The 23669-nt window shown below is 49.4% G+C and overlaps 7 protein-coding genes across 7 annotated transcripts; 4 read left to right on the top strand and 3 right to left on the bottom strand.

The window, feature by feature from the left end:
- Positions 1 to 254: 254 nt before the first annotated feature.
- Positions 255 to 2492, bottom strand: CC77DRAFT_1064468 (hypothetical protein; the record flags this gene model as incomplete). The annotated part of the gene is made up of 10 exons (XM_018528729.1): positions 255 to 320; positions 371 to 451; positions 505 to 655; positions 704 to 889; positions 940 to 1033; positions 1175 to 1765; positions 1820 to 2001; positions 2050 to 2083; positions 2141 to 2346; positions 2401 to 2492. 10 exons carry the CDS (start codon positions 2490 to 2492, stop codon positions 255 to 257), a joined length of 1683 nt encoding a protein of 560 aa, XP_018382627.1.
- Positions 2493 to 4727: 2235 nt separating this feature from the next.
- On the top strand, positions 4728 to 5968 carry CC77DRAFT_942409 (hypothetical protein; the record flags this gene model as incomplete). The annotated part of the gene is made up of 4 exons (XM_018534859.1): positions 4728 to 4962; positions 5013 to 5305; positions 5354 to 5668; positions 5762 to 5968. The coding sequence occupies 4 exons, from the start codon at positions 4728 to 4730 to the stop codon at positions 5966 to 5968; spliced, it is 1050 nt and encodes a 349-aa protein (XP_018382626.1).
- Positions 5969 to 10017: 4049 nt separating this feature from the next.
- On the top strand, positions 10018 to 13468 carry CC77DRAFT_942541 (hypothetical protein; the record flags this gene model as incomplete). Its single annotated transcript, XM_018534868.1, has 7 exons — positions 10018 to 10254; positions 10379 to 10571; positions 10621 to 11010; positions 11069 to 11644; positions 11697 to 11811; positions 11866 to 12129; positions 12196 to 13468. 7 exons carry the CDS (start codon positions 10018 to 10020, stop codon positions 13466 to 13468), a joined length of 3048 nt encoding a protein of 1015 aa, XP_018382625.1.
- A 3870-nt stretch (positions 13469 to 17338) lies between these two features.
- CC77DRAFT_1064464 (hypothetical protein) lies at positions 17339 to 17803 on the bottom strand (the record flags this gene model as incomplete). Its single annotated transcript, XM_018528728.1, has 1 exon — positions 17339 to 17803. The coding sequence occupies one exon, from the start codon at positions 17801 to 17803 to the stop codon at positions 17339 to 17341; it is 465 nt and encodes a 154-aa protein (XP_018382624.1).
- An 816-nt stretch (positions 17804 to 18619) lies between these two features.
- On the top strand, positions 18620 to 19393 carry CC77DRAFT_1023358 (hypothetical protein). Its single transcript, XM_018525648.1, has one exon. It carries the CDS (start codon positions 18709 to 18711, stop codon positions 19270 to 19272), a length of 564 nt encoding a protein of 187 aa, XP_018382623.1. The 5' UTR covers positions 18620 to 18708; the 3' UTR covers positions 19273 to 19393.
- On the bottom strand, positions 19364 to 21701 carry CC77DRAFT_1097655 (kinase-like protein). Its single transcript, XM_018529906.1, has 2 exons — positions 19916 to 21701; positions 19364 to 19866 (listed from the first exon to the last, which is right to left on the bottom strand). Exons 1-2 carry the CDS (start codon positions 21248 to 21250, stop codon positions 19618 to 19620), a joined length of 1584 nt encoding a protein of 527 aa, XP_018382622.1. The 5' UTR covers positions 21251 to 21701; the 3' UTR covers positions 19364 to 19617.
- Positions 21702 to 22493: 792 nt separating this feature from the next.
- Positions 22494 to 22829, top strand: CC77DRAFT_915930 (hypothetical protein; the record flags this gene model as incomplete). Its single annotated transcript, XM_018533675.1, has 1 exon — positions 22494 to 22829. A coding segment is annotated over one exon (336 nt), but the record flags the coding sequence as incomplete, so codon positions are not given.
- Between the last annotated feature and the right edge of the window lie 840 nt (positions 22830 to 23669).

Genomic DNA, 23669 nt, shown 5'->3' with positions numbered 1-23669 from the left:
CTACGTAGCCTAGTCGTAGCTATGTCGCTTTATCTAAGGCCTGCAACCTCCTCTACAACGCCCTGTGAAACCGCGCACACGGTCGACGATCGATGCAGGTCAAGTCCAGGAATCAGCAGTATCTCAATCCATCAGAAGAGGATATTCTCGTTGCCTACGCACTACGAATGTCTGAAACTACTTCTCCTTGCTGGTCTCAAGGCGAGGAAAACAAAGGCGCTTGATAGTCCCTAATGACTCAAAGGGATACCGTATCAGGCATGACGTCGATACTTCGCAGCATTATTTTGCATGTGTGTTGCATTAACACCAAAGAATTGCTGTTGAATGTCAGCAGATATCCGGGCATTTGTGGGGTTGGCTGTCTCACTAGTGAATCGTTCATGTTCTGATCTTTGAAACCTCCACCGGCGAGTCTTGTCTTCGTTTTTTGCCGATTCAGTATGTCGCTCTATCATAATGTAAGCCATTATTCGAATCGGATTGTACTAGATCAGTTCTCACCTGCTCAATGGTACTTTCCGTCACATAACGTACGCAGACCACTTGTCTGGTCTGTCCAATACGCTGCGCTCTTGCCATCGCTTGCAATTCAACAAAAGGGTTCCATTGCGGCTCAAGCAAGTATATGTGTGTCGCCACGGTCAAATTAAGCCTGAGTGTGTCAGCGCTTGATGTGTTTCTTACTAGTAGTTGTACGAACCCTTCTGCGCCCGTACCCAGTGTCATCAGAAGGATATTCGCCCCCATAGGAGATTTGAAGTCCATTAGCACTTTTAGTCTCTGCTTCAAGCTTAGACTTCCGTGAATCATGTCATGTTTCAAACCAGCTCCAGTGAGGAGTTGAGCCGTAAGATCTAAAGTTTTCTTCCAACCAGAGAAGACGATACTAATGATACTGTCAACGTCTTTGTCTTGACTGTACTCGGAGAAACTGACCATTTGTTCCTAGGCGCTTGTTTTATGTCGTCGAGAAGAGCGATCAGTTTGGATGGGTAAGACGGCGCAACTTCATTTGCCGCACTAGAGAGTTCTTGGGTTCTGACGTGAGTACCAAAATCTGGTGGGGAATTGCCCGATGCGCAAAGCAGACAGTGCGTCCCGTTCCTTTTTTCCACACATTGAGGCCAGCAGCTGTGACAGACAAGATGCTTGCATGGTTGAATAAATATACCTTGATCTCGACCGTCCACCTTGTCGATGCAGAAGATACTGGTCGTGCACTTGGCGCATTCGTTCTCCTCAAGCTGAAGCAGGTAAGAGAGCATCTCATCGTCTGACTTACACAGCTCATCTTGCACCTTTCTTGGGCCATTATTGCAGAAGAGACGCAGTTCGTGGATAGACTGAAGAGTAGTAGAAGCGTATCTGCCGTTTCCGCTAACGGCCATCTGGACCTGTCTTTTATAGTGCTCGTATAGGTCAGTATACTGACGACGTTCCTCGTAGGAGAATCTGATTAACCGTGGGTGGGCTATCGGCTGAGGTAAGCCAAGGATTTCTCGGGTTCGCCGGAGACAGATAGTTCTCAGCACTGTCTGCAAATTTGCGAACTGATTTCTCCCGTCATTCAGCGTTGGTGTGATGATGTATGTGCGAAAAGTCGATATGCGTGCCAGCTCTGTGAGTCGAAGGAAGGCGACCAGACTGCCCAGATCTTCGAGACGATTCTGTATGGGCGTCCCAGTAAGACACCAACGACGATGTGCTGGAAGCTCTTGGATTGCCTTGAACATCTTGGTTTTCTGATTGCGTATTTTATGAGCTACATAATATGTGGTCAGCGAAGCAAGAAACATACACACAACACAGATCCTACCTTCATCCAATACGATGCGGAACCAATGAATTCGAGATAATGGCGACGGACTTCTCTTGGTGTCTTCCAAGGCTGTGGCATAAGTGGTGAAGACAACGTCTTTTTCGAAAAGAAAGTGTGTTTCTGCATGTCGTTCCGCACCAAGGTGTTTGTGGAATGTGATTTTGTGTGGATACGTATGTCTGCCAGTGTCAGTCTGTTGAATCACAGCCGTGAGATGGAGGGCTCACGTGCGAATCTCATCAATCCAATTGTCGATCAAAGCTATCGAAGTCAGCATTTCGTCCGATGACGGTGGAGCTCAGCTCAGAATCCAATTACTTGTGGAAGGGATGATGATCAAGGTTGCACGCGAAGGCGTCAGGACGTTTGACGACTGTTTCGCAAAAGTCTCTGCGTCTTGAAGAGAGCTGGCGATGGCCGATAGCATCGTCAACGACTTGCCCAGCCCCATGTCGTCTGCAAGGATACCCCCTCTCGCCTCTCGACACTCGGGAGCCTCAGACTTGGTCAATACGTGCTGGAAACTGTTGCATGATTAGCTCCATGTTCCTCCAGGTAAGGGCGACAGTGAAGCATACTAGGTTTCGCCGTTTCTACGCCTTTTTCGCCAAAAGGTAAGCTCCAAAGAAGGTTCACCACTTTCCCGTTGTGCGATGAAGTCCAGTGCCATTTCTTGGTGACTGTGATATGGATCAGTTCAAATTCCCTGTCTTGAGCTCGATAATGCTTGCCTCATGAGGGTGCTCTTGATGCGATTAGTGTCGGTATGGATCTCATGTAGTATGTTCGTATGAGAAAGGGAATCAAGAATCTGTTCAACATGGTCTTGAGGGTTTAGAGACGGCTTCGTATTACTCTGAGTTGGTCGATCTGGATTGACAACAGGGGTTCGTGCATCGTCTGCTTCGATCATAATGTCGTCGGGTTTTTCATGGAATCCTTCAATCTGGAGAATCTGAGGATTGTAGTAAGTCTCCCCAGCAGGATTCTGCGTAGGGCATTGCAAGAAACTGCCAGAGCTGAGGAGGATATCGCCGACTTTGTCAGCCTGATTTATCAGGCTCTTCACGTTCACATCAACGGAGAACGTTACTACCCCATCTGCATATGATCCGCAAGGTCTTGTGACTTCTTCCCAACGCTTTCGCTCCAAGCACGCCTGAAACCTGACTTCGAGCCCTACGAGCCGGCGAGCTTCGGTACAGAAGGCCTTATCAAGACGCGCAAACGCAAGTCCATTGCTAAGGAGCTCGAAGTAATCGCCTTTTGCAAAAACATCGAAAATAACATAGTGCTGGTTCGATCCGAGAGAAGATGTGTGGTGGATGAAATTGCATGCTTCGCGTCGAGCCTGTGCTTTTACATCGACAATCTGTAAAGAACTTAGAACAATGATGTACCTAGATAGTCTGGTTGTGTGAGTCGTACTGAGCCCAGAAGATACAACGACCCACGGTTTGGTGACAACCCACGAGCATATTGTGGTTGCTCGTAGTGCACTATAGGCGCATGATCGTCTTCGAAAGGATATGGCCGTTTCACGGTCCTGTGACTGTAAGGGAGTGTGTCCATGGCGTTCGCTCGGCTATCTCGATACGCGCGATAAGCTTTCAAGTCGCATGACGTGGTGTCGAAGTTGCCCTTCTTTTGTTGCGGCTAGGACAATCCTACAAGATTGATGTGCTGCGACGAAGGAGGCCTCACGAAGGCACAAGAACCAGTCGTTGGTGAATGTCTGGTCGCTGTGGCAGTGCTGCAGTTGGAGCTAGACCTGGACTCTCGAGGACCGCGGTCTGCCTCGTGCACAAACGAGGCTGAGCAACCTTGCCCTCGGATCACCCAATGCATTGCTCACCTCATGAAGTTAAGCCCAGTGGACGTTTGCCATTTTCCACACTTCACCACTCCAGGCATAATGATTACACAGGTCATCGAGAGTCGCTATACAGTGGAGTATGATGTCTTGGTCGCTTTCCTCAGTTCGATGTTTGGGTCAGCCACTTATGAAATCGTTGTACGAAGGTGCTTCCCACAACAAAGAAACGAGCGATGCTGATCGATCTCTGCCAGGTACCCGACGAAGGAGAGAAGTGGAAAGTCAAAGTCCCTAGAGAGCTTACCCGTGTAAGCATTTCCAAGGAACGATTGCGAGCGGCAGTTGCGCTGACCTGAACAGGATGAGCTTGTAGATTTGCAAAGGAAGTTCAGGCAGGCACTTGCGTAGTGGCGGGGCAGTTGGGGAAACAACAAGTGTCGCCCTTGTTTTGTGGCTAGGCGGCTAGGCGGGGAACCCGAACCCCACTAGCACAGCGAGGCACCCTCGACCTCCCAGATACCCGAGTAGCACGAATTACAGACTAGACTTGCTGTTTTCCTAGTGCACATTTGGGCAGATCCTACTGAGCGGGCTAACTTTGATAGCTCAAGTCCATCAGTCGAGCCTGACAAGTGAGCTGCGGCGGACCGGCTACAGCCTACCGGTGAACCATCCAATCTCGCTCGCTATAAATGAAAGACGCGCAGATCACATAGCGGAAATCGCAAAATGTGTCCATCAAGGTTCGATAGCAATGAGGATTGGAAAAGATATCCTCAAAATTTTCGCCTTGCACCGCTCGAGTCGGACGCGTCTCGCAACGATACCAGGATAAGCCGGCTGAGTAAAGATCTGTTTGTCGGGAATGATGAATCGACATTCGAATTCATAGCCATCGGTGTAGCAAACAATGGCAAGGCTTCAAGTGTGATGTCTCAACTGGAGTGCGATTGACGAATCAACAGATGATGGACACGATATAATGACACGGCAGATTCAAAGCACGGAAAGCTTGAAAGCAATCATGGAACTTGAGCCGGTGACTTCAGTGGTGTCAGTATGCTTCTTCGATGGAGCTGGCCAAAGTTAATGAGCGGCAGATTCATCGATCAAAGCTACACTTGGAGTCGCCTTTGCATAAGTGAGGAACACTTTCGACGACTCTTTACGCACATGGCTGTACACCCTAATTTTATAGATGTGGTCCGCTTATTTTGCGAAAAGACGGGCCCTGTGGAGGAAGGCTTCAGCTCGTTGTTTATGAACATGTCTGAAGAGGATCTTTCCAGCAATCACTCGGCGCCAGATCAAGACTGCAGCTACTGTACTGTCCCCTGATGTCATTTTAGAATATAACGCTAAGCCATCATTTAGATATCGGATACAACATTAAGTATGTCGCAAAACACGGCCGACGCTATCCAACAGACCCGTTCTCTATCCGAGAGGTTGGTGTCTACCAACACTTTTCATCTTCAGGTCAACGGTGTCAGTGGGTATTCTTGCAAGCCCCAGACCAGCTCAAAGACAGATTGAGGAGTAACCTCCAGTGCTTTGATGACAATCCGCCTATGATGCAGGTTCTACAGCATTCGATGTTACTCCTAGAAGTGTCTGAAGACTGGCGCGAGTATCTGGTGTATCTTGAAGAAGAGTTCTCCAAGATAGTGAGTACAGGAACGCTCAAATAAGAGCGGAATTGACTAGCCGTTTAGGTCGACCGAGGCTTCTTCACCAATGTCAAGGAGCTTCATACTGAAGGGGACGTGCAAGCCGATTTTTCAGATCTTAGAAAGCTGCACATCCTGACTGACAAGCTGCTGAGACTAGCTCACATACTGAAGTTGAACATTCGACTCGGCTGTCAGCTAAGAAGCGGGGTGCTAGACCTCAAGATGATCTCGTCACCGGCTTTGCAGATCAGCTTCAATGAGATGCAAGGTAGATTGGACAGATATGTATACCAACAAGAGACAAGTTTGGCCAGGATTGAGACACTCATTGCGCGGTCTGCCGGAATAGGCCAACTTGTAAGCGCTTGTCTGCACTTAGACTACGACATTGCTGAACTTCGCACATAGGTTCAAGGTGTACAAGATTTCAGATCGAACGAAGCGAGCAAGCATATCAACCACGAGATGCAGCGATTGACAGAACAGGGCATCAAAGAGAACGCCCTGATGAAACGCCTCACAGAACAGTCTACAAATGACACTCGGTCTATGATGACAATCGCCCTGATCTCCGCCATATTTCTACCTGCGACCTTCCTAGCCGTAAGTTGCTTTTGTGCGCCGAGCGATTGTATCTTGCGACTAACTAAAAGCTAGACTTTGTTTGGATCCAACTTTTTCGCTTATTCTGAGCGTCAAAATGCTTTGACTGTTGCGTCGAACTTCTGGGTGTATGTCATCATTACATTTGCATTCTCTGGGTCAACAGTGATTCTTTGGTTTGTTTGGAGGCGACACAGGGTGCGCAGATCAATGTCGGACGATATTGAGGCTCCTTGAAGTGGCAGGTTGAAGTATAGCTCCAGGCGTTGAGTTTTTCAATACATCGTTGACTTATCAAGGACCGGTCATACGTAGCCAATTCTGTAAAATTACCTCAGACATTAGCTCTTTCCACAGTCGATATCGCTTATGGTCTTTGTTGCCGATGGGCGTCAACCATACCAGGTCATCTGCGTCGTGACTGCCGGATGGCACCCATCTAAATTCAACGTTGGAACAGTATGACATTGTATTCAACCCGACGTATTGCCTCTCTGCTTCAAGCAAGCTTTGGGAGAGATTGCGGCCCAATAGATGGCGATTTTGAAACTCACCGCTGGAAGTGAGAGTCGCCTCATGCGGAGGCCATATCGCAAGTCGCAATCACACTCATGTGTATTAGTAAGCGCATTGTAGTACACCATGTGAGCCTGCGTTCTTAGAAACAACGTCGGCGTAATACAAGCGACTGCACATGTTGCCTTGATCTTCCCCTAGATGCTTCATCACAACTTCAGCTGCATATTACCACTCGTCAAGGAGCTTTCAATATTAGAAGATACCCGCTCTAGTCAGCTCTTCCCAGGTAGTCTCGATTATCAAGGCTGACGCCAATACATTGGTATCTTCATTGCACGACTACCTGGGTGGGTCGACTATATTAGGTCTACCTAGGTAGATACGCTATATCAGAGGTACCTAGGTAGTGAGAATCACGTAACGAGCCATGAGACCACACCTTAGCAGCATCGACTCTAGGCTTGTCCATCGAAGAGATAGATGCGTACACGATATTCGTATGAGCCCTAAAGCTGCAGCTTCCTATCAGGTACGTCTGCGAGCTCCATGGACAATGTCTGTATCTCGTACCGCTGTTGAGATGCGGCTCTGCTAGGCAGCAAAACTACGGCTCAGCATGTTAGCCTAGCTAAGTCGAGCGCGGAGCGCCTCAATCCTCCAAATGTCGCTCAAAAGAAGTGATCGAATAGCAGAGCGGGAACAGGATTGGTTCGCTGACTTCCTGGTGGGGCAGACTCAATATGCCAGACGGTGGCACCGGGCCGTGTGCGCATCGTTTGTGCAGGACATGTCAGTCCTCGTACTGGCGTGGGATCTAGGCTGTGCCCAGCACAAATCCCAAAAGCCGGTTCTCGGTAAGTAAGCAGGGTGCTTCGATAAGAGAAGCGGGGGCGCAGCATGAAGGATCCGCCAAATCTCGTATCTGCATGCAGGTCTAGACGGGAACGTACATGGTCTCAGCTGGAGATGATAAGGTGACCAATCGCGCATGGCATACTGACGCGAGTGCGCAATTCTCAGAAATATTCGTGAGTCGATGCGGCTCTGCGACAGCATCAACGAATATGCTAAGCCGTGATCCAGGCAAATCTGGAGACGCAGATGCAATCAGCTATTAATCGACCCATACGCTGTGCACCTAGTAGATGTATAACCAGCCAATTCAAGTCTCGTTGCTCGCAACTACAGCACTTCTCTCAGAAAAGAGGGAACTGGCTTTGGAGATCACGTCATGATCTGATTGACTGGGAGGCAAGCCCAGCGCCTGGCCGCGATACCTATGTGTGCGCGACCATCGGTCTCTAGACCATTTTACGGCTCAACCACAGCGCAACTACGGCCTCGCTAATGCACCAAAACAACACAAACTTTGGAATTAGCACAAGCGTCGTCGTGGCTGTCGTCTTACTGGACGGATGTACTGTCTGCCTTGCTACCTTACACAGCCTCCTTGCGATGCAGTTGGAAACCATTTTTCTGCGCAGCCCAGGAAGGGTACGCGGAAGCTACCGCGCATGATTCTTGACAACTGGACATGAGGGTGCGGAGCGGTTGCATCTATCCAGGCATGAATCGCCCAGATATAACAACTTCATGCAGTTCATATCTCTCAGGCACGTTCGTATTGAGTTCTGGAAAGATAGGTATGACTTCTCCTTCAGCTAGTGAGACCCATGACATGCCGATCGCACCTGAAGGTGCGGGCGCTTGCTACTATATGCTGGCTGTCGCAGGCGCTGACGCTTATTTCGCGAAAGGTCTGCACCTTACATTTCACATCTGTGTTGACTGCAGCTGTTGCACGTGCGATAATTGACCGGTGAGCACACGTGCGACAGTTCCAAAGTTTCTTTGCCCCTCAATACTCGATGTCCTTCTTAAGCGAAAACACATCTGGGCAACATATCAGTCAACATTGCTCAGCACCCGACGAATCGATGACAGGTAGCTACCATGAATGGAGCGATTCCATGCCAGATTGCGAAGGAATACCTAGAAGATAGCGACGTGCAGCCGATCAGCGAATGTTCTCCTCCCAGTAGTGCCTCTTTCTATATTCCTGCGCGGAAGATTAGAGCACTATTTGAAGACAACCACCATGGTTTGACAGCGGAAATAATTTTCCTCTGCCCCTGCGCGAGGTGCATATCAGACGGCGGATCAGTAGAGTATCGTTCCGAGTGCTTCAACTGCTTCAACAAGCTTAAGGGGCGAGAGCTGAAGGGAGAATATGCCTTTATCTACGCCTTGCTTGTCTATGTCCGCCGTCCAGGTCTTATCCAAAAGTTCCAGAAGTACGAGCTAAAGCTGGAAGGAACGAAGTATCTTTGCGACACCGATTTCGACAAACTCCGTCACGAAGGCATTTTGGATCTGGAATTGGCGCAAAGGAAGATATTGCAACACCAGTACAGCTTTCTCGTACGGACACTTCGACCCGCATCCGACATCATATCAATCCCGGCAAAAGAGTTATTGCCAATCAAGGAGGATAAAGAGCTGAAGGGAGAGGGGACGTTTGCTGAAGTTCGATGTTTCGAATTCCAAGACGACGAATATCGGTCGCGAGACTTTGGAGAAGTATGATCTCTTGAAGATTGACTGTACATGTTACCTAACGTTTGCAGCATGTCACAAGGTTTGCTCGCAAGATATTCAAGCATGGCATGCAAAAGTCCGCAGCGAAGGAATGGTACAATCTCCAGAGGCTTTCGGAAGACCACCCGCACCTTATGGTAGCTCTGGGAGCGTATTGGCACGGCAGCTACTTCTTCATTCTTCAGGAAGAAGCAGAGCAATCGCTTCACGATTACCTCAAAGAGCCAGGTGACAGATTTGAGTCCCAAGAGCTCTGGACGCAGATGCAGGGCATTGCCGAAGGACTGAACACGCTCCACAAGCTTTACGAAGGCACTAAGATAGCTTACCACCAGGACTTGAAACCCGCAAACATCCTGATAGTGAAGAGGAAGCTCAAGATTGCAGACTTTGGCCTGTTAGAATTGAAGCCAGTAACATTGCCTGGCGATACCGACATGACCGGCATCCCGAACAATCACGTTACTGGGTTCTACGCCGCCCCTCGTCAAGCCAAATATACTCGAGAGTGCGATATATGGTCACTAGGATGCATTATGTCTGAAGTCGCAACTTTTGACATTCACGGTCCAGAAGGAGTTAGCCACTACAAACATGCTCGCATGGCCGATGGAGCATCGGGCCATGACCCTCCACGCTTCTACCGCGGAAAAGACGTGAAGGAGTCGGTGCTTCTTATGCATACTCAGCTCTATGATCGTGTTCAATCTGCAGCATCAGATAATGGTAATGCGACAGACCAGTTCCAGAGAGCCTTCTATAACAAAGAGTTCTTTGGACTCTTAGACAAAATGTTCAAGTGGAATCGTGTTTCCGCTGGTCTACAGGACGTTCCAGATGACGGTATATCGCTCGATGCAGCGCACATCGTCGAAACACTCGAGAAATTACGCAAAGAAGCTTTACCTACAATTGTGCTAGACGATGAGGTCGAACAACTCAGCTTGGAGCAGTATCTGCAGGACGCAGAGTCGTTGAAATCTTCGATGGAAGCACACTTTATCGGTTTCGGGGAAATCTTGACCCCGAGGAATCGAGCAAGATTTCCCGCTACGACTTTGACTGCCCTCAAGCAATATATTGTCAACTTGCAGCATACACAGCATGCAGAGCGTCGCCAGCAAGGCCTTACGCGTCTAGCCCCATTTTTAGAAAGGTTGGGCGAATTTGGCGAGCTTGTTGCAACTCTATCCCGTGCAGAGGACATCATGGGATTTGTCTGGGTATGTGATTTTCTTCCAGCGGAGGAAAAGCCAAGCTGACTGAGTTTGCTAGGGTCCTGTGAAATTCTTGCTCGAGGTACAATCGACTATCTCGAACAAGGTACGCGACTGACTGGAAAAACAGACGACGAACTCCTGCACTGATGCTTTCAATGATATTCTCGACATCTATGGACAGATTGGACGAGTTCAGCCCTCTTTGTCTATGTACAAAGAGTTGTTCCGAACTGAGCCAAGCCTGACTGAGATCTTGATCGCGACATATAGTGAAATCATCGAAGTCAATCGATTGCTCGTGATCTACTTTCAACAGCGCCGTAAGACCGCCTTATCACTTGACCTTTACTCCATGTTAATAGCGACCAGTCTGGGCGGAGCTCTTCGCTACAACATGGAAGCGGCATAAGTCGAGATTATCAAACATCATATCTTGCATGATGTCCCGCTTCAAGCTTGTCAGTAGCCAGGCAACGTTGGAACAATTCGACACCCTTGTGACCACTTCTTCACGTGAAGAAGCGACGTTGAACGCTGAAAGAGATAGCGAGGACTTGGGCCGCAGACATGCTGTGTATACATGGATCAAACCAACCGATATGGAAAATGATCAAGAGTATCTAAGGCGGATTCGCCATGCGTACCCGGGTACTTGCAGCTGGTTACTAAGCGATGAGACCTTCCAAGAGTGGTTCGAACACCGAGAAAGCATTATGACTGGTTCGAACTTATTGTGGTTGAACGGAAAGCCTGGTTCTGGTGAGTCATCAAGGCCATGCATTGCACAATAACTCACGCTATGCTGTAGGAAAGACAGTCCTTGCATCCTTTGTCGTAGAGGAAGCGAGAAAACTTGAATCAAACCCTACGGTTTTGTTCTTCTATTTCAAGAGAGAGGATAGCGATCGAAACAGCTTTCTTTCCATGGCTCGTACTCTGCTTTCACAGATTCTCGAGCAAAATCATTACACTCTCGACTATTTTTACAGCAGATGCTGTAGCAGTGGAAGCGCTGTGCTTAGTTCTCGTCTTCTCGTCGAAGAACTCTTGAGTTTCGCTCTACGCAATTGCCAGTCTGCTTACATCGTGCTTGATGGATTGGATGAGTGCTGCACAAGAAAAGAAAGAGGAGAGATTGCGAGCTGGTTTCGAGATCTGACTGAGAATGGCCCTCCCGAGATTCGCAACGGGCTTCATTGTATGTTCATCAGCCAACACGACAGCGCCCGAAAAGACTATCGCGATCTTCCTAGTATCACGGCAGACGACGACAACAACGAAGAAGATATAGAAGCTTTCTGCAAGGTGCAAGCTGAGAAGTTGGTTACGGATCTCCAAATCGCAGAACATAAAGCACTTGAGATCGCCGAACGCGTTTCTGCTGCAGCTGAAGGTACGCAAATCCTGAATGACAGGCTTACATTGCTGACAAAGATGACATTAAGGAGTTTTTCTATTTGCTCATCTCGTTTGGATCAACCTCTGCGGTCAAAGCTCCATTTACAGCTTAGAACGCGAGATGGAGACTTTTGCGACTGACCTGGACACATTGGACAAGGCGTGAGTGACATATTTGCTGAATGTTTGACCTGGCTAGCTGACTTTCTATTTCAGTTATTCCCGAATTATGCAGACGATCATTGAAAAGCCTGTTGCCGCCCAACGGGGTGAGGCTCTAGAACTCCTTGGCTGGCTCGTCTATGCAAAGCGATCGTTAAAAATGCACGAAGTACAAACACTGAGATCAGTTGACTTCGAAAGAAGAGCTGTGGAATTCGAACGGAGACGACTTCGAGTTCACGTCAAAGACCTTTGTGAATCGCTGGTTGATGTTCGCGAAGATGGGAGTATCGAGTTGGTTCACACAACGGCAAAAACGTACGTGATCTTTGATAACAACACATGAGAGTGATACTGAGATGCTAGCAGGTATCTAGCTAATAGTGGTCTTCTCAACGACATCACTGGGGAGCTCCCGATTGCAACGCTCTGCATCGACTACTTGAACTTGCCGTCGTTCCAGAGACCTTCAGAAGAGCAGATGCTGGCCGGAGAATATGGTTTTATGGAATACTCCGTGCTGTATTGGCTTCGCCACTTGGAGGCAGGTATGAGCTCAACTCATCCTGATCAGGATAACATCTACATGAGCCTTACGGAATCTCTTGAGGTGCTGGTTGAGCAATACTGGAATGAGCCAAGTGCCAGCGTTGCTTCCATCTCGAGATCAGCGTCTAAACGGACTCGGGATGTGCTGCAGCAATTTAGTCACCGCGAAAGCTTTCCAAAGCTTCAGCTGGCACTCGTGTTGACTGATAAAGAACTAAAGCACTTTTGGGACGTGCGCCCGGAAGAATCTGCTCTCAGAATCTTAGGCGTTGTGAAAGCCGTTCGTCACTGTATTGAGACGTATATTGTTCACAGCTCAAATCTAGACGTGGCTGGAGCTTTGAAAGACATGTACGGCAGTAACCTGTTCAAGTGCCCGAGATTCAGCTGCAGGTACTTTACGGACGGATTTACAACACTTGAGGAGCGCGAGAGACATTTCCAACGACATGTGCTCCCAGCTCGTTGCACTGATGAACATTGTAGAGGCTCTCAAATCGGGTTTGCGACACAGGCACAACTGGAGCGACACCTCAGAGAGAATCACCCAGACATGACTGAGCCTCACCACAACTTTCCAACAGATGAGGAAATCGTCGAAAGCATGCGAGAAGTTTCACCAGAACCCGAAGTCGTGATCGAGGACGAACCTCAGCTCATTCCGGAAGTGCAACAACCAGTGGAAGTCCCTGACATACCAGTCACTCCAACGCCGGAGCAGGCAGAGCCCCAGCCAACACAGCAAAGAGAGGTGGCTAAGCGCCTTAAAACCAAGAGAGAATATCAATGTGCGCATTGCGACAAGATTTTCACTAAGAAGTGGAATTGGGAGTCACATCTTAGAACTCACGGCGACAATCAAAGGTTGCAATGCCCTAATTGCGACCAAACGTGCGCCAGGCAGGGCGATCTCGCTCGGCATATGAGACTTCACGACCCGGATAGCGCAGTCAAATGCGGTGGCGTACTTCCAAACGGCCGCAGATGGGGATGCGGAACCAATTTTGCAAGACTCGATGTACTTCGCACCCATCACAAGTCCAAAAAGGGCAGGAGATGCATCGCAGGAAGGGACAGCGAAGAGCAATCCACAGCTTCGACTGCATGATTTGGTTCACACATCAAGCAGAAGCACATCGCAAGGCAATGTAAGGAGATTTCATTAGGCTTAAGCACTCGCCCCATGTCTCGAACGTCAACATGAGTCCAGCAAATCATGACTGCATTTTTCTTTTGGAAAGACTCGTCGTTTGATCAGAGCTTCGATAGTATTCTAAGGCGGCTCGCCCATCGTTGCTAACCATAATTCCCGCAGCAAGAGCAGTAGGAACGTGTGAGTAATTTGCTGATGCTGGTGGTTTGCACGAAAGCGGTAGCACAACGCATTGACCAGGCTGGTTATCCTGCAGTACCAAGCTTAAAAAAGAAACCAACAAGGCAGACTCGTCTGCTTTTGGTGTTGCTAAGCGGTTGTAAAAGTGAAGCGTACTAGTGGCGGCTCTAGGCTTGCCCTCAGCCGCCCGTGCTAGCGCTGACTTCGTGCACGAGCTTACTTCGACCACGAGCTTACTTCGACCAAAGATTGTCCCTTGATTTATGCGACTGCCCTTTTTCAACCCGTTCTAGAGTTGATTTATCTTGCTTATGATTGGGTCATTTCGTCACGACATTTGCTAAGCCGTAATCTTCGCTGCACCCTTCAGAAGCCGTTCAGCATGATGGTAGTCCTCATTCTTCTAAGGTTCTGTTGTTCATGTATAAGCCAGACATCGGTAGAACAGCGCATGCCATGTGACTAGCCGTCGCAGGCTTCCTTCCATATTTGGGCCCCTCATTACTGTCAGGTATACCTAACCACGAGCGTAGCTTATACACAGATTCAGTTCACCATACTCTCACAGTGCAGCTTTTGCAAATTATCAGAAAGAAAGTGTGGCAGTGAGATCGATATGCAACGGAAGTAAGTTGTTGCAATCGTCCTGTCACCGAACCTGTGTGAGTCGCTCTTGGAAGCCTGATGGTACCAAACCTGACAAGAGCCATTGACATGCCGACAAGAAAACCAACGCGACTGCGGCGAATCATACGAGCAGAGGACATGCGTCAGAGCAGTTCAGGTGTGTCGGCTCTATTATTGCGCAAGATCGCTCAGTCGCGCAGCCCATGAACATGAGATTTCATGGTAGATACGCTCTTTCGCAACCCTGGATTCGTACTATACTTTGTACGTCGCTTCATAGACAGAAGGGAGGCAGATTATGGCTCAGCACTGAAGGTGGGGTCGGCTGCAACAACTCACCGGTCGATCTTTGAGGAAGCGAGAGTCGCCTGGAGAAGGGGCAGTCGATTGGCTTCCAGAAGGCCGGGACGTGAGCGCTACCTCTAGGCAGCAGCCATGCGTCATGTCAGCACGGCAGGAACTCGACCAATCACTTGACTTATAGCGACACGAGTACTGTTTTCCAACAGAAATTTTTCACGACTGCGTAACGCTGGCGGACCTGCTAAGCCGTGATTTCAGCCTCCCCGCCTGGGTTCTACAGATAGCGCGCGCATCCCCTCATTCGAGCGAAAGAACATTCTGTTTTAAGCCATACTACCGGTATCGCGATGTTGCATTCTCTACCAGTGGAGGCGCTGAGCTTTCTACTTTTTCTATTTTTGGATGGATGTATGCGAGCTTGGGTGATGCAGTGTGGACGTAGCGCCCTTTCCACAACTACTTGCGGGGGACGGCCGGAAGCCACCCGACCACTAGCAAGACGCACGGGTGCGATGCTCGCCAATCGAAAGTTGGTCTTTTACTCTAGAGTGCTTTCTTCAGACTCAAAAAGAGCGCAGGACTTTTGGCCCCCTATTACTGCTAAGCCGTAATTCAAGGTAGGTCTAGCTGATCAGGATATCTCCAGACCTGCTAATCAGAGGCTTGTCTTTCTCTCTAGGGTGCTTCTCAGCACTCATTTTGTTCGCGAGCGCGCCCAAGAGGTTGTCATGCGGAGCTCTTTGCTGAGTCATCCCGTCATACGTAGATAGAAGTGTAGCAAATCGTGGCTCAGCAATGGCAGGGAGGGCCGAGCTCTTTTTCCTTGCAAAAGAGCAAGATGATCTCAAACAGTGACAGTCGCTTGGAGAAGGAGCCGCCAATTGACTTCCAAAAGACCGTGACGTGCTGTATATGCAACGATTTCATCGGTAGACATCACCTCTAGGCACCAGCCACGTGTCGTGTCAGCACGGCCTGAACCTGTCCTATCAATCGACATCTAACCACTCCGGTACTGTTTTCTTAAATGTTCAGAGTGCATGGTGTGTTGTCATGAAATTCAGAATGCTGAGCCGTGATCTCGGGACCGCTAGTTGTCATGCTCTTCATCCACTTCATCCCATGGTCCCTAGGTACTGCGATGATGCACGTCAGCCAGTTGAGCCGACCGCAACTTCCACAATTCTCAACGATCCGAACGAACGTGTCCTCTCGAATGGAAGAATCTGCAAGTACAAGAATGGTCAGGATCGCTATCTGTAATCTATAGATAACGCATGCTTTGTATGTGGCCTCAACATGATTCCGTCTTTCCAGCCAGATAAAAGCATATTTTTTCCTAGCCCATGTTCACCACAACATATCGTTGTGGCCTCAAATGGTGGAGGCACAAAGCTCATTTTCAACGAGCCAGCTGCACTCGAAGGAAGCATAACATCTAACACTACCTAGGTATGCTGGCGTTGTACGCCAACCTTGATACAATTGACGACAGCTCAGCACCTCGTGTAACCAAGGTTCGAAAACACCATGAGAAAATGGTGGTGGCACGAGAGCTACATTTTCCATTGGATTTCCGGCTTTGGTAAGGCCAGAATTGTCTTGAAGAGTGTGATGGCCCGGTGACGGTCTTCGGCCTCAGCCCAGGATTCACCAACTGTCACAGATGCATGACATCATGCGAACGGGGAAGAGTCCGAACGGTCAGCCAGTGAGATGCACGGGTGATGGACTAGCCAATCATGACCTGGTCTTTCTCTCGAGAGTGCTTTCTTCACTCTTAATATGCCTCCCATGGATACGTTGGTCCTCCTTGCTAAGCCGTAATTTCAGCCGCACCTGTCCAAAACGGGTTCAGTCGGCAAGGGGGCTTGTATCTTACCTGGGGTATCCCTTTTCCATGTCAGTGCGATGCTGCCTCGTGCTGAGTCCTGATCGTAGCTGCAGTTACCAAAGCGGGTCTAGTTGCTAGGTCTTCTGTTCAGGTCAACCAATCAAATCCTCTTCTATCTCTCGAGGGTGCTTTCTTCAGTCGACTCTACCACACCGCTATCACTTGCTTCGCACCTGCTAAGCCGTAATCTCACATAAGCCTTGTCAAGGGGAAAACTGGGCTCCCGCTCTAGGCCTGGCTAGGGAGCCCGGAGTTTCCCTATGAGGGCTGAGTGGACTCAAATTGCTGCCATCCCCCTTACTTCAAGATTGTTCAACTGGAATGTTTGCAACACGTGATTACCAATTGTTGAGTCTCTAGCAAAATGCTTCAACCCTCACTCCGCGATGCAGAGTGGCGCAGCAATAGCTCCCTGACGAGGCACGCCCAAAGGTTAGCTGACGAGGCGCACGGGCAAGAATCTTGCCAATTGTTGTACTCTCTGTGCTCCAGAGGCGCCTTCCTGCCGTTGTTCCCACATCTTGAAAGCCCCACGATCTGCTCAGGTGACTGACTACCTGGCGTCGATGGTATTCAAATGTGGCCACATAACGCACCCACCTCATCACGAGCGCTCTCGGCCTCATTAGGTTGACCTAGGTGTGGAAGCGTGCATCGCATGGTGCTTCGTCTACAGGCGCAAGGCAAGATTTTGGTCCGTGATAGAAGCTGTCTTCGACACGGAGATGAACAAAGAGCAAGTACCCGATATTATCTTCATGCAATGGGTCTACTAGATCATCGTACCACAGCACCATACCTGCCATACTTCCGCGTCAGGTTCAATCGACATCCGATTTGTCTGTATCCTTCCTATCCATGTCCTCGGCTTTGGCTTTCTGTTGGCTAGACAAATCTAACTGTGCGAGCGCCTTCTTCTTCTGCTCCTCACTCATGGGTCGTGGCAGCAAACTCGCGTCGGGGTGCCACAGCTCCTCCTCCGTCGCCTTGGATCCATCAACGTCCTCGAGCTCTGGTGTGAGTGCGCGGTACTCTGGTGGAACGCGGTCCAAGAATGCTTTCACCAGCCGCGGAGTCAAACCCACTGCATCAAGAACCGCACGATCAGCAGAAAGGGTCCGCAAAACACCGTCTTTCCCGAGCGATATGATGCTTAGAGGGTCTTTGTTGAATTTTGCAAGGATCGCGGTCACCTCTTGCTGATCAGGATGATTGCGATCGTACGTATGCGGCGGGTTTGAAGGCGCCTCCGATGAAGCTGGTTCTGATGAAGTATTTTCGGTCATCGCTTATTTGTTTCCGAGTGTTCGATATAGTCTTGACGGTGGATGAACGGATATCCATCGCTCAGCGTCAAAGGCAGGTTGTAGGTAAGCGTGCTAAAACCGGTTTTCGGTCATATGCACACCTGATACATCATATCTGTTACCCGTGACTACCCTGCTATGCTGACAACCGGCAGTTCAACCAACGATCCTTCCCGGCTTGTCACGTCTTGGCTTGCATACCTCGGCCCGGACCGAACGACAGACACGTTCAGAGCTTAGTTCTTCTCGAGATGGCGAATCTCTTCAAGGGCTATGACGATAATGACGCAGAAGTATCGCATAGTTCATTATAAACTGGTCAGAACAGTAGCATGGTGTAGAGCAGATGAGTGGGAACATTGCGATTCGAAGTACACCTAATTACAACATGCCAAGGTGGCCTCAGTAGGACGCCCGACAGGAGCCAAGACATAACTGATAGCATGACATGAGGGGGAGGATTCGCTCAACAAGGCCAAGGAAACCTATTCACCTACTTGGAAGTTGCTCGGGTCATATCACGATATGTTAAGTAAGGCAACCAAAGTATCGATAGAAGCAATGAGGGGAACGTTCTGGAGTGGTAATCGCCAATGCTGACTTGGTCAATCATCTCCCTTTCAGTCTGAGATGTAGTATCTCAGTCAGCCGAGTTGAGGGTGGTTGAAGCGAGGTTTGGAGACATTGTTAGAAGAACACTCAAGCATAAAAGCTGGATGGAAGGGCCTCTTCGAAGCAGAAATCCTCACCAGCTTAGAAACGACAGTGATTCATTTATTGCGCCCTCTACGACTTGAGACATACAAGATGTTGGGCAAAAGCTATCTGGCGTTGGCCGTTGCTATTATCCCTACTGTGGGTCGAAGTCCATTCACAGCAACACTATGTATGCTAACATGATAATGAAGATTGGAGCCACCGTAATTAACCGATCACGATCTCCTGCCAAAAGTCGTTACGTCGAGGGACCGTTTTCAGAGGTCGTAAAAGATCTCAAGATAGACGCTACAGGAGCACTTAGCGTCGGACCGGACGGTGTCTTGCGTAGTTTCGCGGGCAACCTCGAAGTCATTGATTACCGTCAGCTGGATTCCGAGCAGGTTCGAGGGTTCGGCAAGCAACAGCTCAGTGCCTGGTCGAACGATGTAGAGATACCAGACTCAGTATCTGCCTTGGTACAAGGTACCATTGACGGACGACTTGTTACAGACGAAACACTTCTTTTACACCCCAGCGAGAAGCCGCAAATTAGAAAGAAGTCTTCTTCCACTCAGAGTGAGAAGCGAAGTGCAGATGACCTTTTCATCAGGCAATCAACCCTCTGTGCTGGTACAACTTGCGGGAGTCTTAACGATTGTATCCCGAGGGGTTGCAATGCCTGCTACTTTCCCAACGGCCCGCCTGACGGTCGTTGCCTGGACCCCAACCCCAATCTTCCACCTCGGTAGATTCGTAGAATGCTCAAGAGTATGTTGGAGTAGAAATCAAAGAATGAAAGTTGACCTTTAATTCACGCTAAGCAATCATTACTATCGCAATGCATGTATGTACATTCGCTAGGTAGTCAACGTCGCTTCTTCATGGCCGTGTGGCCGCCCAAGTCATCGTCCAAAGTCAAACTGTGGTATTCCGGTGCCAGTTCTGCCTCTCTTAGAATACGTACAGTATGATGAATCCTAGAAGGATTATGTAGTATAGTGTGCTCGACTCACGCATGGCTGCATCAAACAGCTGCAGCATTCTGCATGACTTTGCAGTTCTTTACTGTAGTGTAAATGTGCGAATATCACTATTCAAGAAGATCTGCCTATGATAAAGATGTCGTTGCATTGATCGCCACCCGTCTTTAACACCAAGGACCATTCCAAAGGGAGCATACGTCTAGCTGGCCCATTCGGCACACGCTGGGCATTTGGGTGAACCCATGACCAGCCTTCGCGTAGGACAATGTACGCGCTCATTTCAAATGAGCCGTAGATCTCGAAGGCAAGCTCGAAAGGCGGCCCATCCAGAACGAAGTAAGTTTGGTTGAAGCTTTGATGCTAAATCACCTATAAGTAAAGGAACATGGGCCAATGGATCGGCACTTACCGCGTAGAGGTGAACCCTTTCCACTAACCTTGGATACTGGACATCAACAAAATACTTAACATGATGCCAGCCTATCTTTTGACTTTCCATGTGAGTGTTGCCATGAATTATCTTAAAAGTCGTCTTAAAAATCTTCACGGCATTCGCCACTTCACCTGGACTATCTGGTTCCGGCAGAAACATGCCAAGCCCGCAACATGGCTGAGAGAACTCCGATCCACCTGTAGCCTTTGCAATCCCGCCGATGAGAGCGATCTGCTCTTCTACGTCAGATGCTCTTGGTCGATCTTTCGCATCCGGCCTCATCATATGCCGGATCAAGCCGACTAAGTGCTCATCTGCTGGTCTTCGGCACATGTTCTCCTCAGTATCGAACCAATGTATAATCCTGTCGAGATTCGCCTGAAACGACTTATCTTCCCTTGCGCGTAGTGTCTGTGTAGTTTCGAGTGAATAGCCCATGCACAACGTGATGATCTCGAGGAAGACGCACCCCATCGCGAAGATGTCTGAAGAAGAGCCGCTCGGGTCGTAGCTTGCGACCTCGGGGCTAAAGTATCTCGGCGTGCCACGCTCGCCGTTGTCCGTAAGACTCGACGACAGAGTGGAAAAGTCAGTTGCAGAGCCGAAGTCAGTTATCCAAAGGCCGTCGGCTGACAGAACTACATTCGATGGTTTCAAGTCCTTGTGTTTGATACCGGAGCCGTGCAGATACGAGACAGCACTCGCTATACAACCGATTGTCTTCTCGAGATATGTGATCGTGTTATTCAATGTTTGCTGACTGTCACCGCCTACAAGACATAGAGACACGAAAGCGGGCTCTCGGTCGTGATCGTGACCTTCGGAGTAAACTGATACCAGGGCGTCGCTGGCTTCCCAGTTTCTATCTGTTGTGCGTTTCCGCAGCCAATCTGCGTCTTCCAATAGTGTTGCAAGATCGCAAGTAGCGACAGGCCATAGTAGAAGGCCGAGGACTGGCCCGCGGGTATATGTTCCTATAAGACGTATAATGTGCGGATGACTGAGCCGTTTGATGATCTCGATCTCTCGACGTTCGCTTTGTCTGATCTTGCGTCGAACATATTTGCGCTTCCATGCTAGTCGAATCCCGTTGCTTGCTATTTCTGTTTCGTAAACCTCACCGTGTACTCCATGTCCTAGAAAGCGACCTTCTACCAATGGCACTCTTTCATCTTTCTCGTAGTCAACATGTGACGTGCCGCGACCTGACCAATCCACCGGTGCGCCATTCACTAATTCGCAGGGCAGCGTTTCCGGAGGTGGAGACGGGTTGGGTTTAAGTTGCTGAGAACTTTGCTGTGAAGCGGGCATGGCTTCTGATCGCAAGCTTAAGCAAAGTGCGGAAGCTTACGTCGGAATCTCGCTGGTCGCAATCTCATGCTGCTGGAGAACGGCAGTCGCAAGCCTACGTTGCAGGGGAGCTATTAATATCCAGTGCTCGTTTCTCACACAAAACGGACTCTTTCCGATGGCGGTACCGCGAAAATAGAGAAAGGACGCGTGCTTGAGAGACGATGTTCGTGCCAGGTGTCCCCGGGGCGAAGCGACCACGATCAGCTTGGAGGGGTGCGAGCCAGCGCGTCAAACATCTCAGCTGTGTACCCCACTTACGTTTGCCTGCACAACCCAGAGTGCAGTTGAGCGAGCAGATTCGGATTACGCGATGAACGCCTTGTTTCAAGAGGGTAGGGCAGTTAGATTGCGACACTAGTTCCGTTCGCCAGGTAACTCAGAGATGCAGTCCCTCATGCTGTATTTACTGGAGACGCGGCGTAAGATCTGTCGCAATGATGTTCGAGAGCAAGCCGCAAGCGCTGAGCGCGGCAAGTACCCAGCGCTTACCGGATATTTTTGGATAGTGGAGGAGCATACTTTGACACTTTTGCGCAAGGCGACGATGCGGTGAAGCCTTGCGTTCAAAAGCGAGCCCGAAACTTTTTCCAGAAAACGCGCTTGCAAGCTTCAATCGAAATGCGCAGCCTTTAATCCAATTCATTATTCCATGCGCATCCATGCAAACTTTGAATGTCTACTCAGGGTTGTGAGCAAGAGGTTGCCCAAAATGGTTTTAGCCCATACCGCGACAGTGTATTCGTGGCAGAGTGGGTAACCATAAGCAATCTGATGCAGAAGCTAAACACCGCCCCCAATGTGGTGCTCAATATCTCATATGTTTTCCAGCATTCTCAGAACTCCCTACTAGATTCTTCTCTCGTCCAAAATCGAAGGAAGACAGCTGTCAAGATCGATTATGACATTTAGGCCTTCCCACTACGAGCACCTACCGAACAGAAGCGAGGAGTTTTCCGAGCCCACCGAGCCGTACAGAAGTGCATCGACCTCGAGCGATGTAGAACACCTTGGATCACATCGCCATGATACGAGCACCTATATCCAGCCATATGTGTCTCCCATCTCAAGAGGAGCCAGTTTGCAGGACCATAAATCATCCGAAGTGCCGCTGCAAGGCAAACAAGAGTGCGTTTTCCATCAGCATACACTACTATCGTCTGCTACCCATGACTTCGATGCCTCAAGCTTGAAGCCTGACACCTCTTTCAATTCTCCGCAAAAGCGAAAAGAAGGCTCCTGGGCGGATGTGCTCAACGACTGGTGGTGGTGGGAGCTTGGTAGCGTACTTCTGAGCTGCGCGTGCTTCATCGCCATCGTCATTACGCTATGTGTAGTGCAGGGAGATGCACTATCTTCATGGCACTCTGTTGTATCGCCCAACGCTCTGATCTCGACTCTCGCTACAATATCGAAAGCAAGTCTCCTGCTTGCAGTTGCAGCGTGCATATCGCAACTCAAATGGCTGTATTTCGAAAGCGCGCCTCATCGATTACAGGACATACAGGTCTTTGATGACGCTAGCCGCGGTCCACTGGGAGCTTTGAACCTTCTCATGCGCCTTGGCTCGAAGGAAGCTTTCACACGTCAAAGCGGTGGAGCTGGATGGGCGTTTTGGGCCTCGATTTTGACGATTCTCGCGCTAGCTTCGGATCCTTTCGCACAACAGATTCTGTCTTTCCCACTTCGAACCGTGCCGGACTTGACGGATCCGGCATCGGCTTTCATCTCTGCATCGCAGGTTTACGATACGGGTATCACTGGGTACGAAAGGAATAGCCAGGACCTCAATGTGGACATGGCCATGCAAGGCGCTGTCCAAAATGGCTTTTACACCCTGAATTCCCCCATGACGTTTGGTTGTACCACTGCAAATTGCACATGGCCAACCTTCTACACTTTAGGGGTCTGCAGTTCGTGTAACAACGTCACAGATCAAATGTACGTGAGCTGTACAGAAGACAAACAATCTAACCTAGCCCTTATCGGGAGCTGCAATTATACGTTACCGTCAGGGCTGGCAGTGTCTGGCCAATACGGCTCTAACGCCGTTGGCGAGTTTGGACCACTTCTGAATGCTACTGCAAAAGCAGGAAGCCACACCTTCATGAAGGAGCATGGAAACCTCACGGACTTGCTTGTTCTTGCTGGCGTTACGCGTTTCAGCGAAACATGGCGGAGGTACACACGTCCTGAAGCGTATGAATGTCGACTCTCATGGTGTGCGAAACGCTACTCCGGTGTCAAGGTCACCAAAGACGAGATTCTTACACCACACATACGAACCTGGCCCTTGAAGTCTCCTTCCGGATCTACCCTCAATGACGCCGGTATCCGTATGGGTCGCTTTGAGGTAGGAGAGAATACAGATTTCGATGGA

Source organism: Alternaria alternata (assembly GCF_001642055.1).
Source record: "Alternaria alternata strain SRC1lrK2f unplaced genomic scaffold CC77scaffold_19, whole genome shotgun sequence".
Classification (NCBI taxonomy): domain Eukaryota; kingdom Fungi; phylum Ascomycota; class Dothideomycetes; order Pleosporales; family Pleosporaceae; genus Alternaria; species Alternaria alternata.
Note: the sequence above shows the minus strand (reverse complement) of the source record. Positions and strands in the feature narration are given on the sequence as shown.